Consider the following 19916-nt stretch of genomic DNA (forward strand, 5'->3'; position numbering starts at 1 on the left):
ACACTAACAAAAGGTACAGGTAGACTAGGAAGGAGGAAATACTGAGGGACTAAAAACGTAAGATGTTAGGCCTACAAAACAAACATATTTGGTCTTCTTGACTAGAAACATGTTTAATATGGACATTTTTGTGATTTAGCACAATTTAAAGAGTCACTTATAGGCCTGGTGCAGTGTTTTTAATTTACAATTTTAAATCCTCACTTTATGTATAATAAATTAATGTGTGTGTTCATTTTTTATAAATTATTTCCCTGAGCCTCCATCACTGAAATGCTTAGTCAGACTGTACAGGTGTGGGGATACAAATTTGATACATTTACATACAGCCCCGATTGGCTGATAGAATCGTCTAGAGCCCACCCCCTTACCCCTTCAAAAGACTGTACGCACATGGTATTCAGCCTGTCAGTTGGAGCTGGACCCTGAAAGCGACAAACTTTCACAAGTGTGTAGGCTACTTTGTTTTGTCATCAAAACAAAAGGCATACAAAATACATGCTTAATTTGCTATATCATTGTTATACTGTTTTCAATAGATCACCAGAAGATGCAGGACCAGCCTTCTTGCATGGTGGACCATCCTGGCCTATACCCTGTCTGCCGTCTATTCATTGCAGAATGCCATGATCATCTACAGGGCAGACTATATGGTATAATCTTTAGTATCATCTCAAAGTTCATTTCAGAATTTTACAGAATGGACTTTGATGATACTGGATATTATAACTTATTACCATTTTTCTAACATGTAAACAATCTTGAATTACACATTTTGGAATGGTTTCTGCTGTTGAAAGTGAATAAAGAAACCAGACTGCAATGAAAGGTTGTTGTCTCGTCAGTTATCACACAACAACATAATAAACAGATCATAAACAAGGTTATGATAAAAGTCTAAATCATGGCATGTAAGTATCTTTTCCAGTTTTTGTTGTACATGTGCTCAAGCTTGGGAAGGTGTTCCTGTGAAAGGAAAACATTGATGGTATCGAGAACAAAAAAGGAGTGGCTTTATTTACATTGTCATCACCAGCTTTCTCGAACACTGACTATACACAACTATAATCTCATCCCGTGACAGGAAAGGTGGACGACTTAGTGTTGCACACACCCAATTACACTCAGCTTCTCAACAAGAAATAGTTTGGCGGAATTTGTTGTGATATGTGATGGTTGGGGTGAAAATTCACTGGGGAATAGATCTCCGGGAGGATGGTTGGTGACCACTGCCCCTACACACACTACAAATGTGTCTTCAAATAGTCATAATCAATCACAGATAGACTCATAGCCCCTACCCATTGACAATTCCTACTAATCGGTTATAGGGCATGGTTCAACCACTACACTGTCTGAAAAAGTGAATATATATATATATACATTTTGTCCCCATAGCAGAACAATCTTGGGTCTATTTAGACACATTTTCAGTGCATGTACTGGCTAAACCCTGCTCTTTGACAGATTTAGTAGGAATTGTCAATGGACAAGGGATACTCGTCTATCTGATTGGCTGTATGACCAATAGAAGAAATTGGTATTCATTACAGGTATCTGGCCTATAAGAGCTTTGTCAGTTGGGGCTGGGACTATCTGGGCCATAGGAACAGAGTGGAGCTACAGCCTGCGTAGTCCTTTGCATCCACCAGGAGTTCCAAGATGCCAAGGGAACACATCCTGGATGGGTTTGGGAGCTTGTCTGCAGAAAGAAATGGACAGACAAACAAAATATGAGCTGCAATACATCTGAACCACTTTCATATCCATACCATAATTTGCTAGATTAAAACTGAATATTCAATGCCCTTTTACACTTTACCCTATGCTTATAGAATGTGGTGACATAAAAATAGTTCTTGGTAAGTGGCAATCCAATCAACAGCCAACGTTAACTTTTTTATTCTGGGCTATTACAGTCTGTTATTACAAATCAGTCTGACAGTACTTTGACAGTATTTCAACCTGAAGGAAGTATGGTTTGAAGTGACTGAAATTATTCAGAAAGTTATTTGGAAGTGATGAGAAGATCACCAGGCAATAATTGTGTATGATCTTCTGTGTAGATAATTGCTTTCAATGATGTGGTGCTTTTCCCCCCAGTCTGATTATGCCTGGTCCTGTCTGCTCTAATGTTGTCCTGCACAGCTTGTGAGCAGCTCATGTTCCTGAGATTCTTAGCTTTCAGGAATGGGGTCATAATACAGTGGCTCCAACCGTTTAAAATTTAGAGCCACATTTGCAGGAGAAAAATAGAAAGCACTCTGTTTATCACAACCGCATTCTATGAACTGCTCTATGAATTTAGCAGCACATTTGTATTTTATTCAGAGCTGTCTCGTGACCCCATTTTCAAATCAGGCGAACCCTTTGGGGAAAGCAGCGGGGAAGTCGGGTTGCCTCACACAATGCAAACTGTAAAACTTCCAGCCTACACTTTCCGTGGGGATACAGTTAGCAAAGTAGTTAGGTAGCTAGCTAGCTTCGACCGCAATATGCTGACGTGACATACATTTACTTACGTACCTGTACGTAATAAAACAATGTCAGAATCACAGAATAGCCAAAAATGTCATGTCAGTGTCCTAGCTAATTGCTATCGAAGCTAACTTTAGCTAGCTGAATCCCAGACATAGGAGAAAAGTGTAGCTGGCTATGTGAGAACGTTGTTTACATTGTGGGAGGCAATGTCTGCCTACTAAGCCCTAGGGCAACGTTTCCCCTTTACAATTCTGACATTACATTTTATGTAGCTAGATACAGGTACATATGTAAATATAAATATCACGTCAGTAGCTAACAGTAGCTAGCTAGCTATCCTAGTTGCGATCGAGGCTAGCAGTTAGCTCGCTAGCAGCAGCACCACGATATCATGTTCTTTACTTTTAATAATAATAGTTAGCTATAGGGATAACTATTTAGAAACTTACTTCTTGAAAGGTTACTGCTGGTTGTCACCTGCCACAGCCAGATGCAATATGTATGGGACAGAAACTTCATGGAGATTGAAAGCTGCCAATCCACAGGCTAGTGTAAGTGTAGCTAGCTACCCTGTCGAAGTGTGCCGAGCATTTGCCAAATCAGACAAAGTGATTGTTCTGATGGAAGACAGTGCAAAGAAACAATGACTGCCTTGCAGCAATCTACTACTCAATATCTTATGTTTGGCCGTGCATAACTATCTACATACCTATCCTGTGCATGTCAACATGACGAGGCCAGCATCCCGGAGTCGCCTCTTCACTGTTGACATTGAGACTGGTGTTTTGAGGGTACTATTTAATGAAGCTGCCAGTTGAGGACTTGTGAGGCGTCTGTTTCTCAAACTAGACACTTTAATGTACTTGTCCTCTTGCTCAGTTGTGCACCGGGGCCTCCCACTCCTCTTTCTATTCTGGTTAGAGCCAGTTTGCTCTGTTCTGTGAAGGGAGGAGTACACAGCGTTGTACGAGATCTTCAGTTTCTTGGCAATTTCTCGCATGGAATAGCCTTCATTTCTCAGAACAAGAATAGACTGATGAGTTTCAGAAGAAAGTGCTTTGCTTCTGGACATTTTGAGCTTGTAATCGAACCCACAAATGCTGATGCTCCAGATACTCAACTAGTCTAAAGAAGGCAAGTTTTATTGCTTCTTTAATCAGCACAACAGTTTTCAGCGGTGCTAACATAATTGCAAAAGGGTTTTCTAATGATCAATTAGCCTTTTAAAATGATAAACTTGGATTAGCTAATACAACGTGCCATTGGAACACAGGAGTGATGGTTGCTGATAATGGGCCTCTGTACGCCTATATAGATATTCCATTAAAAAATCTGCCGTTACCAGCTACAATAGTCATTTACAACATTAACAATGTCTACACTGTATTTCTTATCAATTTGATGTTATTTTAATGGACAGAAAATGTGCTTTTCTTTGAAAAACAAGGAAATTCTAAGTGACCACAAACTTTTGAACGGTAGTGTATACCCCAAGTGGTCACTACTACTACTCTCTTGTCTGTTCTTCCCTGATGGGACTGTAAATTATTCCAGCGCGTATCTGGGGGGGGGGGGGATAGGGTGCCATTTGGGATGCTCATCCTGTATGAGCCAGCTCACTGTCAGCTCCAAAATGGCTAATACACGTCTTCTCACTGGCTGGCCTTTGCTGGGCCATAATGCTGCTAAGCGCTAGGAGAGCACTAGGGAAGCAATGTGGAACGAGCCCTATTTAAAGTGCATTAGCTCGGCATGCGGTTGGCCCTGAGTCATAGCGGTTAAATCAACCTCTCAGAGACAAATTCCCCACTGCTCTGTTAGATAACAGACGTTATATAGCCATCCCAGTCTGGGATATTTACATGGGATATTCGGTTGTGTGTGTACAGGAATGTTTTGCTCATGTTCACACATAAAAAGGTTGCTAACAATGCAACAAAAATCTACTTAGTGCTATTGACCGCAACAAGTGGACCCCCCCTTCTGTAAGTCAGCTTACCGTACACCAAAACTGACAACAAGTAAGTAATATATTTTATTGGAGAAAATTAAAACAATCTCTCTCTCTCTCACGTCTCATTGGAGTGCTGTGAACTGACGACTGCTTTGTTTGGGTTCTATATCCGCAGCATGCTAAACGAGCTTCTAACTAGACAGGAGCTCCAGTCAGTCATCTCCCTAATGGCGTGCTAGCTCATAGCTGAGAACGCTAATGGCAGGAACACAACATTCTGATACATTACCTGCACCACAGCTACTAAAGGGACCCCATTATGTCTAATGGTAGGCATTCACAAATAATCTTTCTCCTGTACAACAGAGGGAAGAGATGGAGAGAGAGAGGGACAACAAGGGAGAGGGATAAAGAGAGGGAGGGGTGGTGTGAGGGATTGAGAGAGGGGGAGGGAGAGAGTTGAGAGAGGGAGGGATGAAGAGGGATGGGAAAAGAATAGGGGAGAGGAGAAACCTGACCTACTTCTGCTGGATGACTTGTTTATACTGTATAGAGGAGCGAGATAAAAAGAGGGGAGAAGGAGGGATGGTGTGAGGCATGGAGAGGAAAGACGTTTGGGAAAGACTGCGCCAACAAGGACTTACTGTAAAACCATGTGCCGTGGCAACGATCGTACATATAGTGACAAACGTGACGTCATAGCGACACAACTATCAACCTTAGACAAGCAATTTGGTGTAGCTAACATTTGATGTAGCCACAATAACAAAATAGAACATTTGCCAAAACTATACCAGTCTAATGTCTAAGCAAATAAACATGTCTCCAACATAATTCAGTCTCTTCCAGCGCATCAGCGAGGGAGATGGGCTGCCTAATGGAGGTCTATTGGAATGAGGAGACTACAATACAGTGCTGAGTTGGCAGATCAGAGCTCTCAGTCTGGTCTAGACATCCACCAGTAGACAAAAGCACCCAAGGTCCATCCGGTATTTTGGTAATATTTTCAAGCACACGAGCCCTGCCCCTGACTCCCATTTCCTTTCAGATGCAATAGGTACTTAAGGGCCTTCCTTTAACAACATTGCCCTCCTTGGCTCGCCTTCAAGCCAGAGTGGACACTAACACTGGCAGTGCATTAAAGCATTACAGCTAGATTGCCACAACAACATGCAGACGCATACACTTTCTGTCTCTAACCTTAAACTACCTGTCCAGTGAAAATCTCACTTATAAAAGTTCATATTCGGTTAACTCAAACCAAAATAATGTTGTTGACTCATCCTATACTCGTATTTGTGGCCAAAGCATAAATTGGAGGAAAAAACACTTAGAAAAGACCCACCTCAAACTTGTATCAAACTGACTGTTTTAAAAAATACTTTATTTTTTATTAGGTAACACTTTATTTGATGCTCTACAGACTATTAGTAACATTTCATCTAACTATCTACTAACACTAACCCTAACCTTAACCCTTATCTTAACCCTCTCCAAACACCCCACAGAGCCGACATCCCCGTTATTAGCAAGAGGAAGCGACGCAGGTACAGAGGACAAAGAGCCGGATGCCTGGTCAGGACCTGGAGAAGGCGAGTGGGAAAGCTGCCGTTACCGTCAATACTACTCGCCAACGTGCAATCATTGGACAATAAATTAGATGAGGTACGATCACGAATATGCTACCAATGGGACATCAAAATCTGTAATATCCTATGTTTCACGGAATCGTGGCTGAATGACGACATGGATATTCAGCTAGCAGGATATACGCTGCACCAGCAAGATAGAACAGCACACTCCGGTAAGACGGGGGGGGGGGGGGGGGGGGTCTGTGCATATTTGTAAACGACAGCTGGTGCACGAACTCTAAGGAAGTCTCTAGATTTGGCTCGCGTGAAGTAGAGTATATTGTGAAAAATTGCAGGCCACACTACTTGCCTAGAGACTTTTCAGCTATACTTTTCGTAGCTGTTTATTTACCACCACAGACAGATGCTGGCACTGAGACCACACTGAGTCAGCTGTATAAGGAAATAAGCAAACAGGAAACCACTCACCCAGAGGCGGCACTCCTAGTGGTTGGACTTTAATGCAGGGAAACTTAAATTAGTTCGACCAAATTTCCATCAACGTGTTAAATGTGCAACAATTCTAGATCACATGTACTCCACACACAGAGACGCGTACAAAGCTCTCCCTCGCCCTCCATTTGGTAAATCCGACCACAACTCTATCCTCCTGATTCCTGCTTACAAGCATAAATTTAAGCAGGAAGCACCAGTGACTCGGTCTATAAAAAAGTGGTCAGATGAAGCAGATGCTAAACTACAGGACAGTTTTGCTATCACAGACTGGAACATGTTCCGGGATTCTTCCGATGGCATTGAGGAGTACACTACAGCAGTCACTGGCTTTATCAATAAGTGCATCGAGGACGTCGTCCCCACAGTGACTGTACGTACATACCCCAACCAGAAGCCATGGATTACAGGCAACATTCGCACTGCGCTAAAGGGTAGAGCTGCTGCTTTCAAGGTGCAGGACTCTAACCCGGACGCTTACAAGAAATCCTGCTTTGCCCTGCGACGAACCATCAAACAGGCAAAGCGTCAATACAGGACTAAGATTGAATCATACTACACCGGCTCTGACGCTCATCTTATGTGGCTTGCAAACTATTACACACTACAAAGGGAAGCACAGCCGCGAGCTGCCCAGTGACACGAGCCTACCAGACAAGCTAAATCACTTCTATGATCGCTTCGAGGCTAGCAACACTGAAGCATGCATGAGAGCATCAGCTGTTCCGGGCGACTGTGTGATCACGCTCTCCGTAGCCGACATGAGTAAGACCTTTAAACAGGTCAACATACACAAGGCTGCGGGGCCAGACGGATTACCAGGACGTGTGCTCCGGGCATGTGCTGACCAACTGGCAGGTATCTTCACTGACATTTTCAACATGTCCCTGATTGAGTCTGTAATACCAACATGTTTCAAGCAGACCACCATAGTCCCTGTGCCCAAGAACACTAAGGTAACCTGCCTAAATGACTAAAGACCCGTAGCACTCACGTCCGTAGCCATGAAGTGCTTTGAAAGGTTGGTAATGGCTCACATCAACACCATTATCCCAGAAACCCTAGACCCACTCCAATTTGCATACCGCCCAAACAGATCCACAGATGATGCAATCTCTATTGCACTACACACTGCCCTTTCCCACCTGGACAAAAGGAACACTTATGTGAGAATGCTATTCACTGACTACAGCTCAGCATTCAACACCATAGTACCCTCAAAGCTCATCACTAAGCTAAGGATCCTGGGACTAAACACCTCCCTCTGCAACTGGATACTGGACTTCCTGATGGGTCGCCCCCAGGTGGTGAGGGTAGGTAGCAACACATCTGCCACGCTGATCCTCAACACAGGAGCTCCCCAGGGGTGTGTGCTCAGTCCCCTCCTTTACTCCCTGTTCACCCACGACTGCATGGCCAGGCACAACTCCAACACCATCATTAAGTTTGCAGACGGCACAACAGTGGTAGGCCTGATCACCGACAACGATGAGATAGCCTATAGGGAGATGATTGTGGACTACAGGAAAAGGAGGACCGAGCACGCCCCCATTCTCATCGATGGGGCTGTAGTGGAGCAGGTTGAGAGCTTCAAATTCCTTGGTGTCCACATCAACAACAAACTAGAATGGTCCAAACACACCAAGACAGTCGTGAAGAGGGCACGACAAAGCCTATTCCCCCTCAGGAAACTAAAAAGATTTGGCATGGGTCCTGAGATCCTCAAAAAGTTCTACAGCTGCAACATCGAGAACATCCTGACTTGTTGCATAACTGCCTGGTACGGCAATTGCTCGGCCTCTGACCGCAAGGCACTACAGAGGGTAGTGCGTACAGCCCAGTACATCACTGGGGCTAAGCTGCCTGCCATCCAGGACCTCTACACCAGGCGGTGTCAGAGGAAGGCCCTAAAAATTGTCAAAGACCCCAGCCACCCCAGTCATAGACTGTTCCCTCTACTACCGCATGGCAAGCGGTACCAGAGTGCCAAGTCTAGGACAAAAAGGCTTCTCAACAGTTTTTACCCTCAAGCCATAAGACTCCTGAACAGGTAATCAAATGGCTACCCGGACTATTTGCATTGTGTGCCCCCCCCCCCCCAACCCCTCTTTACGCTACTGCTACTCTCTGTTTATCATATATGCATAGTCACTTTAACTATACCTACATGTACATACTACCTCAATCAGCCTAACTAACCGGTGCCTGTATGTAGCCTCACTACTTTTATAGCCTCGCTACTGTATATAGCCTGTCTTTTTACTGTTGTTTTATTTCTTTACTTACCTATTGTTCACCTAATACCTTTTTTGCACTATTGGTTAGAGCCTGTAAGTAAGCATTGTATTCGGCGCACGTGACAAATAAACTTTGATTTATTTGATCCCTTACCCTAACCTTAACTCTTTAAAAAAAAAAATGTTTCATTGAATGTTTAAAACATACAATATACCTGCAGTGAAGCCGCTCAACAACTACATCACATTAGTCATCTAACAGACTCCCATCCAGAGCGACACACAGAAGCAACCAGGGTCAACGCCCTGCTCAAGGGCACGTCGACAGATCTCCCACAAGGTCAAAAACGGGGACCCGAGCCAGCAATCCATCAACCCAACCGCCAGCCCTTCAAGATCCCCCCCACAGTTCCCCAAGAGCTGCCCCTCAATGTTTGAGTGCATGTATGGCACTATTTACCTGTGTGTGTGTCCGTGTATGTGCACATGTGTGCATTTGACTGAGTGTGTGTGTATATGCATGTGTACAAACACCTGCACGGCATCAGTCTCAGGCAAACCGGCATTAGCTGTAAAAACCCTGCCCTTCACTGTCATTCAAACACTTTTTGTTATGTTTCATTTTGACTTTCTTTTTTTCTAATTTTCTTTGACTATCATTCTATCCCCCGCCCAGCAACTCCACTCCCACATCCCAACCCTCAGCTTCCCTCAGTCCCTCCCACCTATCTCTACTGGCCACCGTTCTCGGGTTTCTACGCACCATACACACACACACACACACACACACACACACACACACACACACACACACACACACACACACACACACACACACCTTTCAATTATGCTGGGATGTTTAACATACCATTTCAATCTATCTAATCGAATAGAATCCACAGATTGCGAGTTGAAGATAAATACTTTTACTAAGAGTATTAGTATATTACTAATTGACTGACCCGTTATCTCCAGATCTCCCAACAGTACTATTTCTAGAGTCAATTTTAGATCAATGTTCTGCATTTTCAGCCATTCCTGAACCTGAGACCTGAGGGCAATACCAAAATAAATGGTCTATTGATTCTGCAGAGCTTGGATGATTGAATGCCCCAAATATTCAACATTTTGTTGGTGGCAAGAATTCTATATAATAAATTTAGCTGAAAAGCACTAAGTCTTGAATCTTGCATCATTTTATATATCAACTCATACACCCTGTATCATTGAATCGGTACATCAAAAATCTCTTCCCAATTATTTTTAAATCTGTATGGCACAGCTGTCAACATCCTGGTCCTCAAATGAAACTGGTATGCTTTCCTATTTATGCTATTTTTATTCCTCCACCAGTTTTGATCCTTTATATTGGGCAGACAGACCAGTTCCCTATGTTTTAAAAATACTTGCCATTTCCTCATAGAGGATGATGGCCAATCAGCAGTCTACTCGCATGAATATTTTTAATGACCTTTATACACCTACACCATTCTGTTGTTGGGGAACGCCCACACCATTCCAACACAGAAAAGCTGCTTTTAAACATACTTAATTACAATTTTTTTGGAAGGAAATAAATTTGACTCATATTATAATTATTTATTGGTCATATTTCATTGAAATCTGGAAACACTGGACAGTTACTTTAAGCGAGTGGGGGGGGGGGGGCAAAACAAGGCAACCCGTTAAATAGGCCACCAGCAGCAGCCATCTTGAATCATGCATATCCAGACAGCTGTGGCAGTGACTTGACTATTAGTCATGTATTATTCAACCACTACGTGTTTGTGAATGAATGTACTGTACTAGCTGTACTACTCTGTATAGTAGTAGTACAGGATTGTTAACACTTTCACACCTTCTTTCAAAAATACCAACAAGGTCTGTTCTCATCAAATTCTTAAGTGACTGTTTTATTAAATGGATAGTTCACCCAAATTACTAAATCACATTTTAGTTTACTTGCCCTGAAAGCAGGCTTTGGTCAAGAAGAACAGCAATCCATGCTTTGGTCTTGTTTACCTGGCTGCTGTCACCAAATGCTAACTTTGTCCAAAATCTTTGTCCAAAAACCAAGTCAATATCACCAATATATATATATATATTTCATAATCTTCAATAGTAGTGTTAAACAGGTTGAGAATCATTACACTATTGACAAACCTACCAATGACTCTGCAAATGATCTCTAAAGTGGAAGTAGAGTGCTATTTATTTTTTTATTTTTTTATTTCACCTTTATTTAACCAGGTAGGCAAGTTGAGAACAAGTTCTCATTTACAATTGCGACCTGGCCAAGATAAAGCAAAGCAGTTCGACAACATACAACAACACAGAGTTACACATGGAGTAAACAACATACAGTCAATAATACAGTAGAAAAAAATAAGTCTATATACAATGTGAGCAAATGATGTGAGATAAGGGAGGTAAAGGCAAAAAAATGCTAGAGGAGGAATGGGATGCGTCGGGGAGGGGGAATGTGACAACTCACCCTGTTAAAGCGCTTGGCCTGGAAGAGGTGTCCGTTGACTCGGTAGAGCTTCCTCCATCTTCTGGCCCCGCGGCGGTAGATCGATTCTAGGAGAGAGAGGAAAAGGTTGTACAGTAGCTGCATGGCAGGGAGTGAGAAAGGGATGGAGAGGTAGAGAGAAGGATGGAGAAGATAGTGGTGGATGGAGCAGTGCAAGGTCCTCCAAAATCACACAGGAGCGAGTGAGTAGTCATAGAAAAAAGACACGCACGCATGCTCACACAAATTCTCTCAGCACTTTCCTCCCTCCCTCCCCTCTCTATCCATCCTACCCTCCCCTTTCTCCATCCAACAGAGGAGAAATCTCTCTCCCCTGACGTCCTCTGTTGAACTTTCTCACCTTTCTTTCCTTCTTTCTTCCTTCCTCCCTTCCTCCCTTCCTCCTTCCCTCCCATCCTCTCTCTCGTTCTCTCCTTCGTCCCGCTGTACCTCCACTTCATTCTGTCCCTCCTCTCTCCCTTGAGGTCCTGGTCTTATTAATTTCTCAGTAATGTCTTGAATCCTGATGGGAATGTAAAAGGTCCAGGCTGCTATTTATACCTTCTGAGCTGTCTATTAATACAGTGTATAATACTGCATAATAAACAACACTGTATCAACAGACTTAGCACAAGGATTTAGCACTATGTAGCTAGCGTCTCAGAGTAGGAGTGCTGATCTAAGATCAGTTTAGACTTTTAGATTATAATGAATGAGGTTAAAAGAACAAAGGGGACCTGACCAGCACTCCTACTCTGACACACTTTGTGAATATGGACCAACGTGTTTCATCAAGGATCCTAACACTAAATACACCTCCCAGATAATTATCAGTGATATATATACAAAAGATAAGACTAAGTGGAATTTGTTCTGCATAATATTATTATGAGATCCAAGTATTGTATTAAAAAGGAAATTAATAGATTGAAGACGGGAGCGTGCGTCACTATCTCCTTAAACAAATACCAGGCAAATGAATTAAATAACATGCTTCACAGAAATGTGATCCATCTTAAAACGTCAATATCAAATGAAAATATTTTTGCTTACTGGCAACCATGAGATGTTAAGATGATTAAAACGCATATAAATAGATATGATCAAATAATATGATGAAATGCAATGTATACTTGAATGTTCTATACTGTCGGTACAATTCAACGACTGCCGAGCTGAGAATAGCTAATCCAGCTATAAATGATGATGACAATGCTGTCAGACATAATGATGATGTCAAATATGATTCACTGTGACACTCATTTCCAGCAACAGGATGTTGTTACATGAAATTGACAGTTTGCATGTGTTGACAGTTTCCCTGAAGTCATATCCCAGCATGAGCTGAATTGGGTATACTAATCTGTTTGGGGGAATCATACTAATACGGGTTTCTTTCTCTCCCTCTCACACACATATACACTTCCTCTGGTCTCTCTCCACCCCTCACTCACACACGAACAAGCACACTCTCTTTCTCCCTCCCTCACACACAAACAAACACACGAAAAAAAGCACACTCTCACACGCTCTCTCTCTCCCTCTCTCTCCTTCTCTCCCTCCCTCCCTCCCTCCCTCGTCTAGTCTCAACATGCATCCTTACTGGTTCGCTGGATGGCTGCGGCAGAAAGCATCCTACGCTCCCTTTGCCTCTGTTGCCATGGCACCCCAACCTCGCCAGATGCTAGCTGTGGTTAGTTATGTGGTTAGCGTACCATGGCCATGCCTACGAATAAAATGTCCATCAAAGAAAATCGACCCTAAAACAACTCATATGCCTACATTACGACATCATGATCTGTGGCTGCGCAAACTGTGAGATTTTGATGCCTCTGATCTGTTTCTACGGTTTATCTCCAGTTGGATGCAACCATTCAGTCAACCAGTCAGTTAGCCAGTGCAACCAGCCAGTCATTCAGCAAGCCAGTCAGTGGCTGTTTCAAATGTCATGTACTTTGCCTTCCCTTGGTATCATTAATGGGGAACCCACACCATTTCCATTTAAGCCTAAACATCTGTTTATGTCTCTCTCTTTGTGTGAGGCACATGAGTGTCTCTCTCCCCATATGTTTGTCTATCTCACTATTGACAGTCGACTTTAGCCTTCACATATTCACCCACTGCTCCATTTGAAGCAGGTATAGTGAATCCCTAAACTTTATGTACAGCAACTCTGTATTCCTTCGGTGCCCCCTAACTACACTCTCAGCTTTGTCTCGCTCTGTCTCTCTGAGCAGCTAGCTACAGCCAAACAGGCATAGCGAAGGGGATTAAAGCACTAGACGAGACACTTAAGGCCGTTTGAACAACTGGATGAGGATTAAGGAGAGGAACAAACGGCATAAAGAAAGAGAGAAAACAACAAAAAAAGACCTGGAATAGCTACATATCCCTGTTGCAGAGGTTGAATGAACTGTAGGTTTTATGGAGAGGCCTACGTCCAAAATGACATCCTATTCTCGATATAGTTTTAAATGTTAAAATCAGCTTTGGCAGTGATTACAGATGTGAGTATTTCCGGGTAAGTCTCTAAGACCTTTGCACACCTGGATGTATAATATCTGCACATTACTCTTTAAAATTCTTCAAGCTGTCGCGTTGGTTGTTGATCATTGCTAGACAGCCATTGTCAAGTCTTGACATATATTTTCAAACTGATTTAGGTCATAACTGTAACTAGGCCACTCAGATACATTCAATGTTGTCTTGGTAAGCAACTCCAGTTTATATTTGGCCTTGTGTTTTAGTTAATTGTCCTGCTGAAATGTGAATTTGTCTTCCGGTGTCTGTTGGAAAGCTTAGAGCTATTCCTTTTATTTTTATCCTAAGAAAACTCCCTAGTCCTTGCTGATGACAAGCATTACCATAACATGATGCAGCCACCGCCATGCTTGAAAATATGAAAAGTGGTACTCAGTAATGTGTTGTGTTGGATTTGCCCCAAACATAACGCTTTGTATTCAGGACATAAAGTGAATTTCTTTGCCACATTTTTTGCAGTATTACTTTAGTGCCTTATTGCAAACAGGATGCATGTTTTGGAAAATGTTGTATTCTGTACAGGCTTCATTCTTTTCACTATGTCATTTAGGTTAGTATTGTGGAGTAACTACAATGTTGTTGATCCATCCCCAGTTTTCTCCTATCACAGCCATTAAACTCAAACTGTTTTAAAGTCACCATTGGCCTCATTGTGAAATCCCTGAGCGGTTTCCTTCCTCCCCGGCAATAGAGTTAGGAAGTATCTTTGTAGTGACTGGGTGTATTGATACACCATCTAAAGTGTAATTAATAACTTCACCATGCTCAAAGGGACATTCAACGTCTGCTTTAAAAAATAAAAAAAAACTATCTACCAATATGTACCCTTCTTTGCGAGGCATTGAAAAACATCCCTGGTCTTTGTGATTGAATCTGTGTTTGAAATTCACTGCTCGACTGAGGGACTTTACAGATAATTGTATATGTGGGGTACAGAGATAACGTAGGCTTTCAAAAATATGTTAAACACTATTGCATACAAAGTGAGTCCATGCAACTTATTGTGCAATTTGTTAAGCACATTTTTACTCCTGAGCTTATTTTGGCTTGCCATAACAAACGGGTAAAATATTTAATGACTCGACATTTCAGCTTTTCATTTTTAATTAATTTGTAAAATTTTTGAAAAACATAATTACACTTTGACATTATGGGGCCAGTGTGTAGGCCAGTGACAGAAATCTCAATTTAATCCATTTTAAATTCAGGCTGTAACACAACACAATGTAGAAAAAGTCAAGGGGTGTGAATACTTTCTGAAGGCGCTGTATATAGTGCACTACTTTTGACCAGGGCCCATAAAATTAATAGTGTACCATTTTGGACACAACCAGGGCCTTTCATCCAGATGTACTGTTTGGATGGTGTCTGTTGTGAACAGTTGTACTCAGCCAAACAGACCTTGTCATCTCAATGAATGTCTCTGATTACATCTCCTCTGATCAATGGCAGCGGGTTCTCGGTGCAATAATGTGGAGGCACACATTGCTAACGAGGTATTTTCTCAACATCTGTCCTGTGAATAAAGACGGGGCAGACACACCATGCAAGACAGAGACAAAGAAATAGATCACTCTTTTTAACAACACTCCTCTTCAGATTCTCTGTCTAATCCTGTTATAACTCCAGGCACCCAAAGGGAATGCACCAAATCTGCCACAAATCAACAAGCTCGCTGTGTTTCCATAGATACTCGGTCTTCCCTCTTCTCCTTCCTCCACATCAGTAGAATGGGGGGGGGGTTGGACGAGGCGGATGAGACAACATGCCACTGTAGAGAAGCAAAAATGAGCCATCCTCTATTCGAGGGTGCGTGTGGGCGTCGGCGAGTGAACTACCTGCCACATTATAGGTGGGCGGCGGCCACATGTCTGACGCTAGCAGTTTGGCTGACTCAGGTCCTCTGACTCAGCTTGATATGGACATAAGATCCCCCTCCAATCTCTCTCTATCCCCCTCTCTTTTTCGAGTAAATTGCAGTAGGCCTACTTGACTCTATGTGAGTCTCATGATGCAATTCCATAAAATGTGTTGTTACAATCTGTTGAAGAGTAGTTGAGGGATGCAGGTGGTAAAGGAATTTGGTCCCATATTCCTAGCATGCAATGACTACATCAAGCTTGTGACTCTACAAACTTGTTGGATGCATTTTCAGTTCATTTTGGTTGTGTTTCAGATTATTTTGTGCCCAATAGAAATGAAGTGGTAAATAATGTATTGTGTCATTTTCACTGGCGTAGCACCCCCCACACACCCGCAGCCAACAAGCTTTTGGGGGCGGTGGTCCCCCCAGAGATCGGGCCCCCCGGATAGCATATAAACATGTCATATTTTTTTTAATTTATGAGGAAATTATAACATTTTCTGTCAGCCTCATGGGAGTCACAAGCTTGATGTAAGGAATATGCTAGGAATATGGGACCAAATACTTAACTTTTGACTACTTATTTATAAGAATATTTAGGAGTGTCAATCATTTTGACCCCTAGTTTTGTATTAGTATAAAAAAATATAATTTCACCTTTTTTTGCATACATTAAAGCTCAGTATTTTAATTATTTATTTTACACAGTCATTATTGCTCATCTTTATGAAGAGTGTCAATAATTTCGGGCCCCACTGTATATTCAAGCAAGTATGTTTTTCCCACATCAGCAAAACAGAAGCCATGACACTGCACAATAGGGAGCAGTTACTAGTATGTACAGTGCCTTCAGAAAGTATTCTTACCATTTCACTTATTCCACTTTTTTTTTGTGTTACAGTGTGAATTTAAAATTGATTAAAATGTATATTTTTTCTCACCCATCTACACACAATACCCCAAAATGACAAAGTGAAAATCTTTAGACATTTTTGCAAATTTATTGAAAATGAAATACATAAATATCGAATTTACTTATAATAAGTATTCAACCCCGAGTCAATACATGTTAGAATCACCTTTGGCAACGATTACAGCTGTGAGTCTTTCCGGGTAAGTCTCGACGAGCTTTCCACACCTGGATTGTGCAACATTAGTCCATTATTCTTAAAAAAATTATTCAAGCTCTGTCAAATTGGTTGTTGATCATAGGTGAATTTTGCTAATCATTTCATTAATTTTAACTGTCCCTCAGTTTTTTTGAAGACTTAGAAATACAGTCCCTTTAGTCATATGGACTCCCAAACAAGGAGCGTGTGTCTGTGTGTGTGAGCACGAAGTTAACCCAGTCAAATCTAATGTCTAGCCTTACAACCAGCCTGCAGGAGTGACAGTACTCCTGACCTCGCGCCGCCTTAGGGGCTTGTATCAACAGTAACACTTGTCTAAAGGATGAGGGTGGACGGTGTGAACACAACAAACAAGACTCGAGTCACAGTGTGTCGCTGGTGCCAGCTAACATTGCACTGCGCCTATACCACTAAGCAGGTAAACTAGGAAGTTCATGAGTTTGTTATGGCTGTCAGAAAGGTTCACTACTGCATATTCTGCATATGGTGTCCTGTATGCACGAGGAGATAGCTAAATAGGAGCTAGCTACATATGGGGCGTCAGGTAGGTTTTTTACCTGCTACATTGGATGTGTAACTTTTTGCCGGCATGAGCAGATTCACCCTATTGCTGTCCAGCGGGGCTGTGCGGCAAAATCTTGAAAATAGTGGAGCCCGGGGGTGCTTTTGCTCAGATTTCATTTAAATGAATAAGAGCATCTCAGTCTGCAAAAGTGATGCGTCTAGCGTAGCAGGCCAGTAAGAAGGCGTCTGTATGCAGAGGGTGTCCCGGTGATGAGACAGCAGAAGAGCAGGGTGATGTAAATTGTCATTGTCGATCATTAGTGAGGTCATTTCTGATCATTCTTCGGCAATGTCAGAAAGAATAGAATGCCTGAGTCATTCGATAGTACAATTATTAGGGATACAATTATATTGTCTTGCTTACTGACTTTAAGTGGGCTTATTAGTGGGACTGCCGGATTCTGTCTTGACCACAATTGTTTTCTGAATGTTGATTATCTTTTCATCTTCGCTGTGGCAAAGGAAATGACATTACATTAGCCACAGTTAGCTAGCCACGCTAGTCAATAAAAAAAGGTTATTGTTTATTATCTGTGAGACCTTTTTTCCACGAGTCCTCCCCCGTGAAAATGTTGAGAGGAGACCCCCACACACACACCCACACACTTCCTCTGGGCTAACAGACATGTTCCTCTGAGACACAGACAGACTAGTGTTGCTTTGCCCCATTTTCAACAGACGAGTGAGGAAGATGTGCAAGGAGAGAGATCGGAAGAGAGGAGAGAAACATAGAGAGAGAGAGAAAGAGAGAGCGTTGGTGTGGTAGAGAAAAAACAGAGATAAGCCAGACAAGTAAAAAAATACTGCACCTGCACAAGTGTATGGCAGTGGGAAGAATCCAGCCATGTTGTAAGAGTTGTTATACCCAGTCCATGTAGGTCTAAAGGTGTTCATATGCTCTACTAAAGTAGGAGAGAACAAAGCAGGCAGCTGCTCTCTAGAGGTGGTGGCAGTTGTTCCAGTGGCTCGAGGACAGGACATTTACAGGGGCTAGACTCACTTCCAGACATTGTTCCTGAACCCACTAGCAGGAAGATGATAAACTCTACCAACACCCACCCTCCCTCCCTCCCTCCCTCAAGTCCCCTTCAAAGAGTGCACTCAAAGATGTTGGGGCTTTCCACATGTGGGTCACTTACAAAAACAGTATAATTAAATAAATTATAGTTGCTTTTTTGAATAGCCAATAAAAACTAAAAAGGAATTATAGGCAACTAGCTAGTACCTCACAATAAAATGCAATCCATTCTTAAAGCATTTCAGAATCAGCAGAATCAGCATTTTTTTTTAGATGCAGGCAGTTTATTTGAAAACGTCAAAGGTATAACTGAGCCCCCTATGAATTTACCTGACACCCCTGTGCACTCCTTCGCCAGGTTCTCCTTTTCATCCTTCTCTGTTTCAGATGTGTGTAAAGCCCTGAAAGAAATTGATGGAAAATTCCCCTGGCCTGATTAACTAGACCCCTGCTTCCTACACCTAGCTGCAGACATCATTGCTCCCCCCTTAACATGTATTTTTAACCTCATGCTTGATGTTAAGGAAATCCCCAAGTTATGGAAATCTGATTTTGTACTGCCTCTCCTGAAAGGTGGAGATCCTTCGCTACATGACAACTATCGACCCATATCAAAATTGTCTGTACTGTCAAAGGTACTGGAGTCCTTAGTTAGTAGGCAGTTCTAAAGACCTACTTCCAAGAAAACATAATCTTAAATGGAATGCAATCAGGTTTTAGGTCTGGCCACAGCACTGTTTCAGCAACATTGAAGGTTTTAAATGACATCCACTGTGCTCTTGACAAGAAGTTACATTGTGTGTCTGTCTTTATTGATTTGTCGAAAGGCTTTTGACACCACGGAACATGCTGTGTTAGTGCAAAGGTTAAAATGTTGTGGAATTACTGGTCATACTCTAGATTGGTTTATAAATTACCTATCAAATCGTACACAATGTGTAATGGCGGATGGTTGTAAATCTGAGTCCATAGAGGTGTGCTCAGGTGTTCCGCAAGGTTCTATTTTGGGCCCACTGTTGTTCATTTTGTATATCAACAACATTGGGGATCTTATTGAAACAGCGGATGTTCATTTTTATGCAGATGATACTGTTCTTTATTCAAGTGGTAGTAGTTTATCTTTAGCTTTTGAAAATGCCCAAAGAGCATTTAACATCATACAACAGAATCTGTATGATTTAAAGCTGGTTCTAAATTTTGGTAAAACAAAATGCATGGTATTTTCAAATGACAGCCATGTTACTAATCATGTCATTGCTACATTGGCTGGATATACTATAGAGCATATATTTGGGTGTGTAGGTTGATGATAAGCTGAGCTTCACTGTGCATCTAGAGAACTTGATAAGGAAGCTCAAGCTGAAAATAGGTTTTTATTACCGGCATAAGGCTTGTTTTTCTTTGGAGGCCAGGAAGGAGCTGGTACGATGTACATTGCTGGCGGTTTAGATTTTAGTGATGTTATATACAGTTCAAGTCGGAAGTTTACATACACTTAGGTAGGAGTCATTTAAACTTGTTTTTCGACCAC

The 19916-nt window shown here is 42.1% G+C and overlaps 1 protein-coding gene across 4 annotated transcripts in view; it reads right to left on the minus strand.

Annotated features, from left to right (window-relative positions):
* prkcz (protein kinase C, zeta) overlaps window positions 1-19916 on the minus strand; it is a 140296-nt gene that overhangs the window by 52286 nt on the left and 68094 nt on the right. For 3 of the 4 annotated variants that reach the window (XM_029724510.1, XM_029724513.1, XM_029724512.1), the window contains one exon: window positions 11251-11336. In XM_029724510.1, coding sequence (XP_029580370.1) covers window positions 11251-11336 — 86 coding nt within the window. Of the gene's footprint in view, window positions 1-11250; window positions 11337-18176; window positions 18397-19916 lie in introns of those variants that run through there. The other variant, XM_029724511.1, reaches the window with a different exon arrangement.

This window comes from Salmo trutta, chromosome 30 (assembly GCF_901001165.1).
Source record: "Salmo trutta chromosome 30, fSalTru1.1, whole genome shotgun sequence".
Taxonomy (NCBI): Eukaryota; Metazoa; Chordata; class Actinopteri; order Salmoniformes; family Salmonidae; genus Salmo; species Salmo trutta.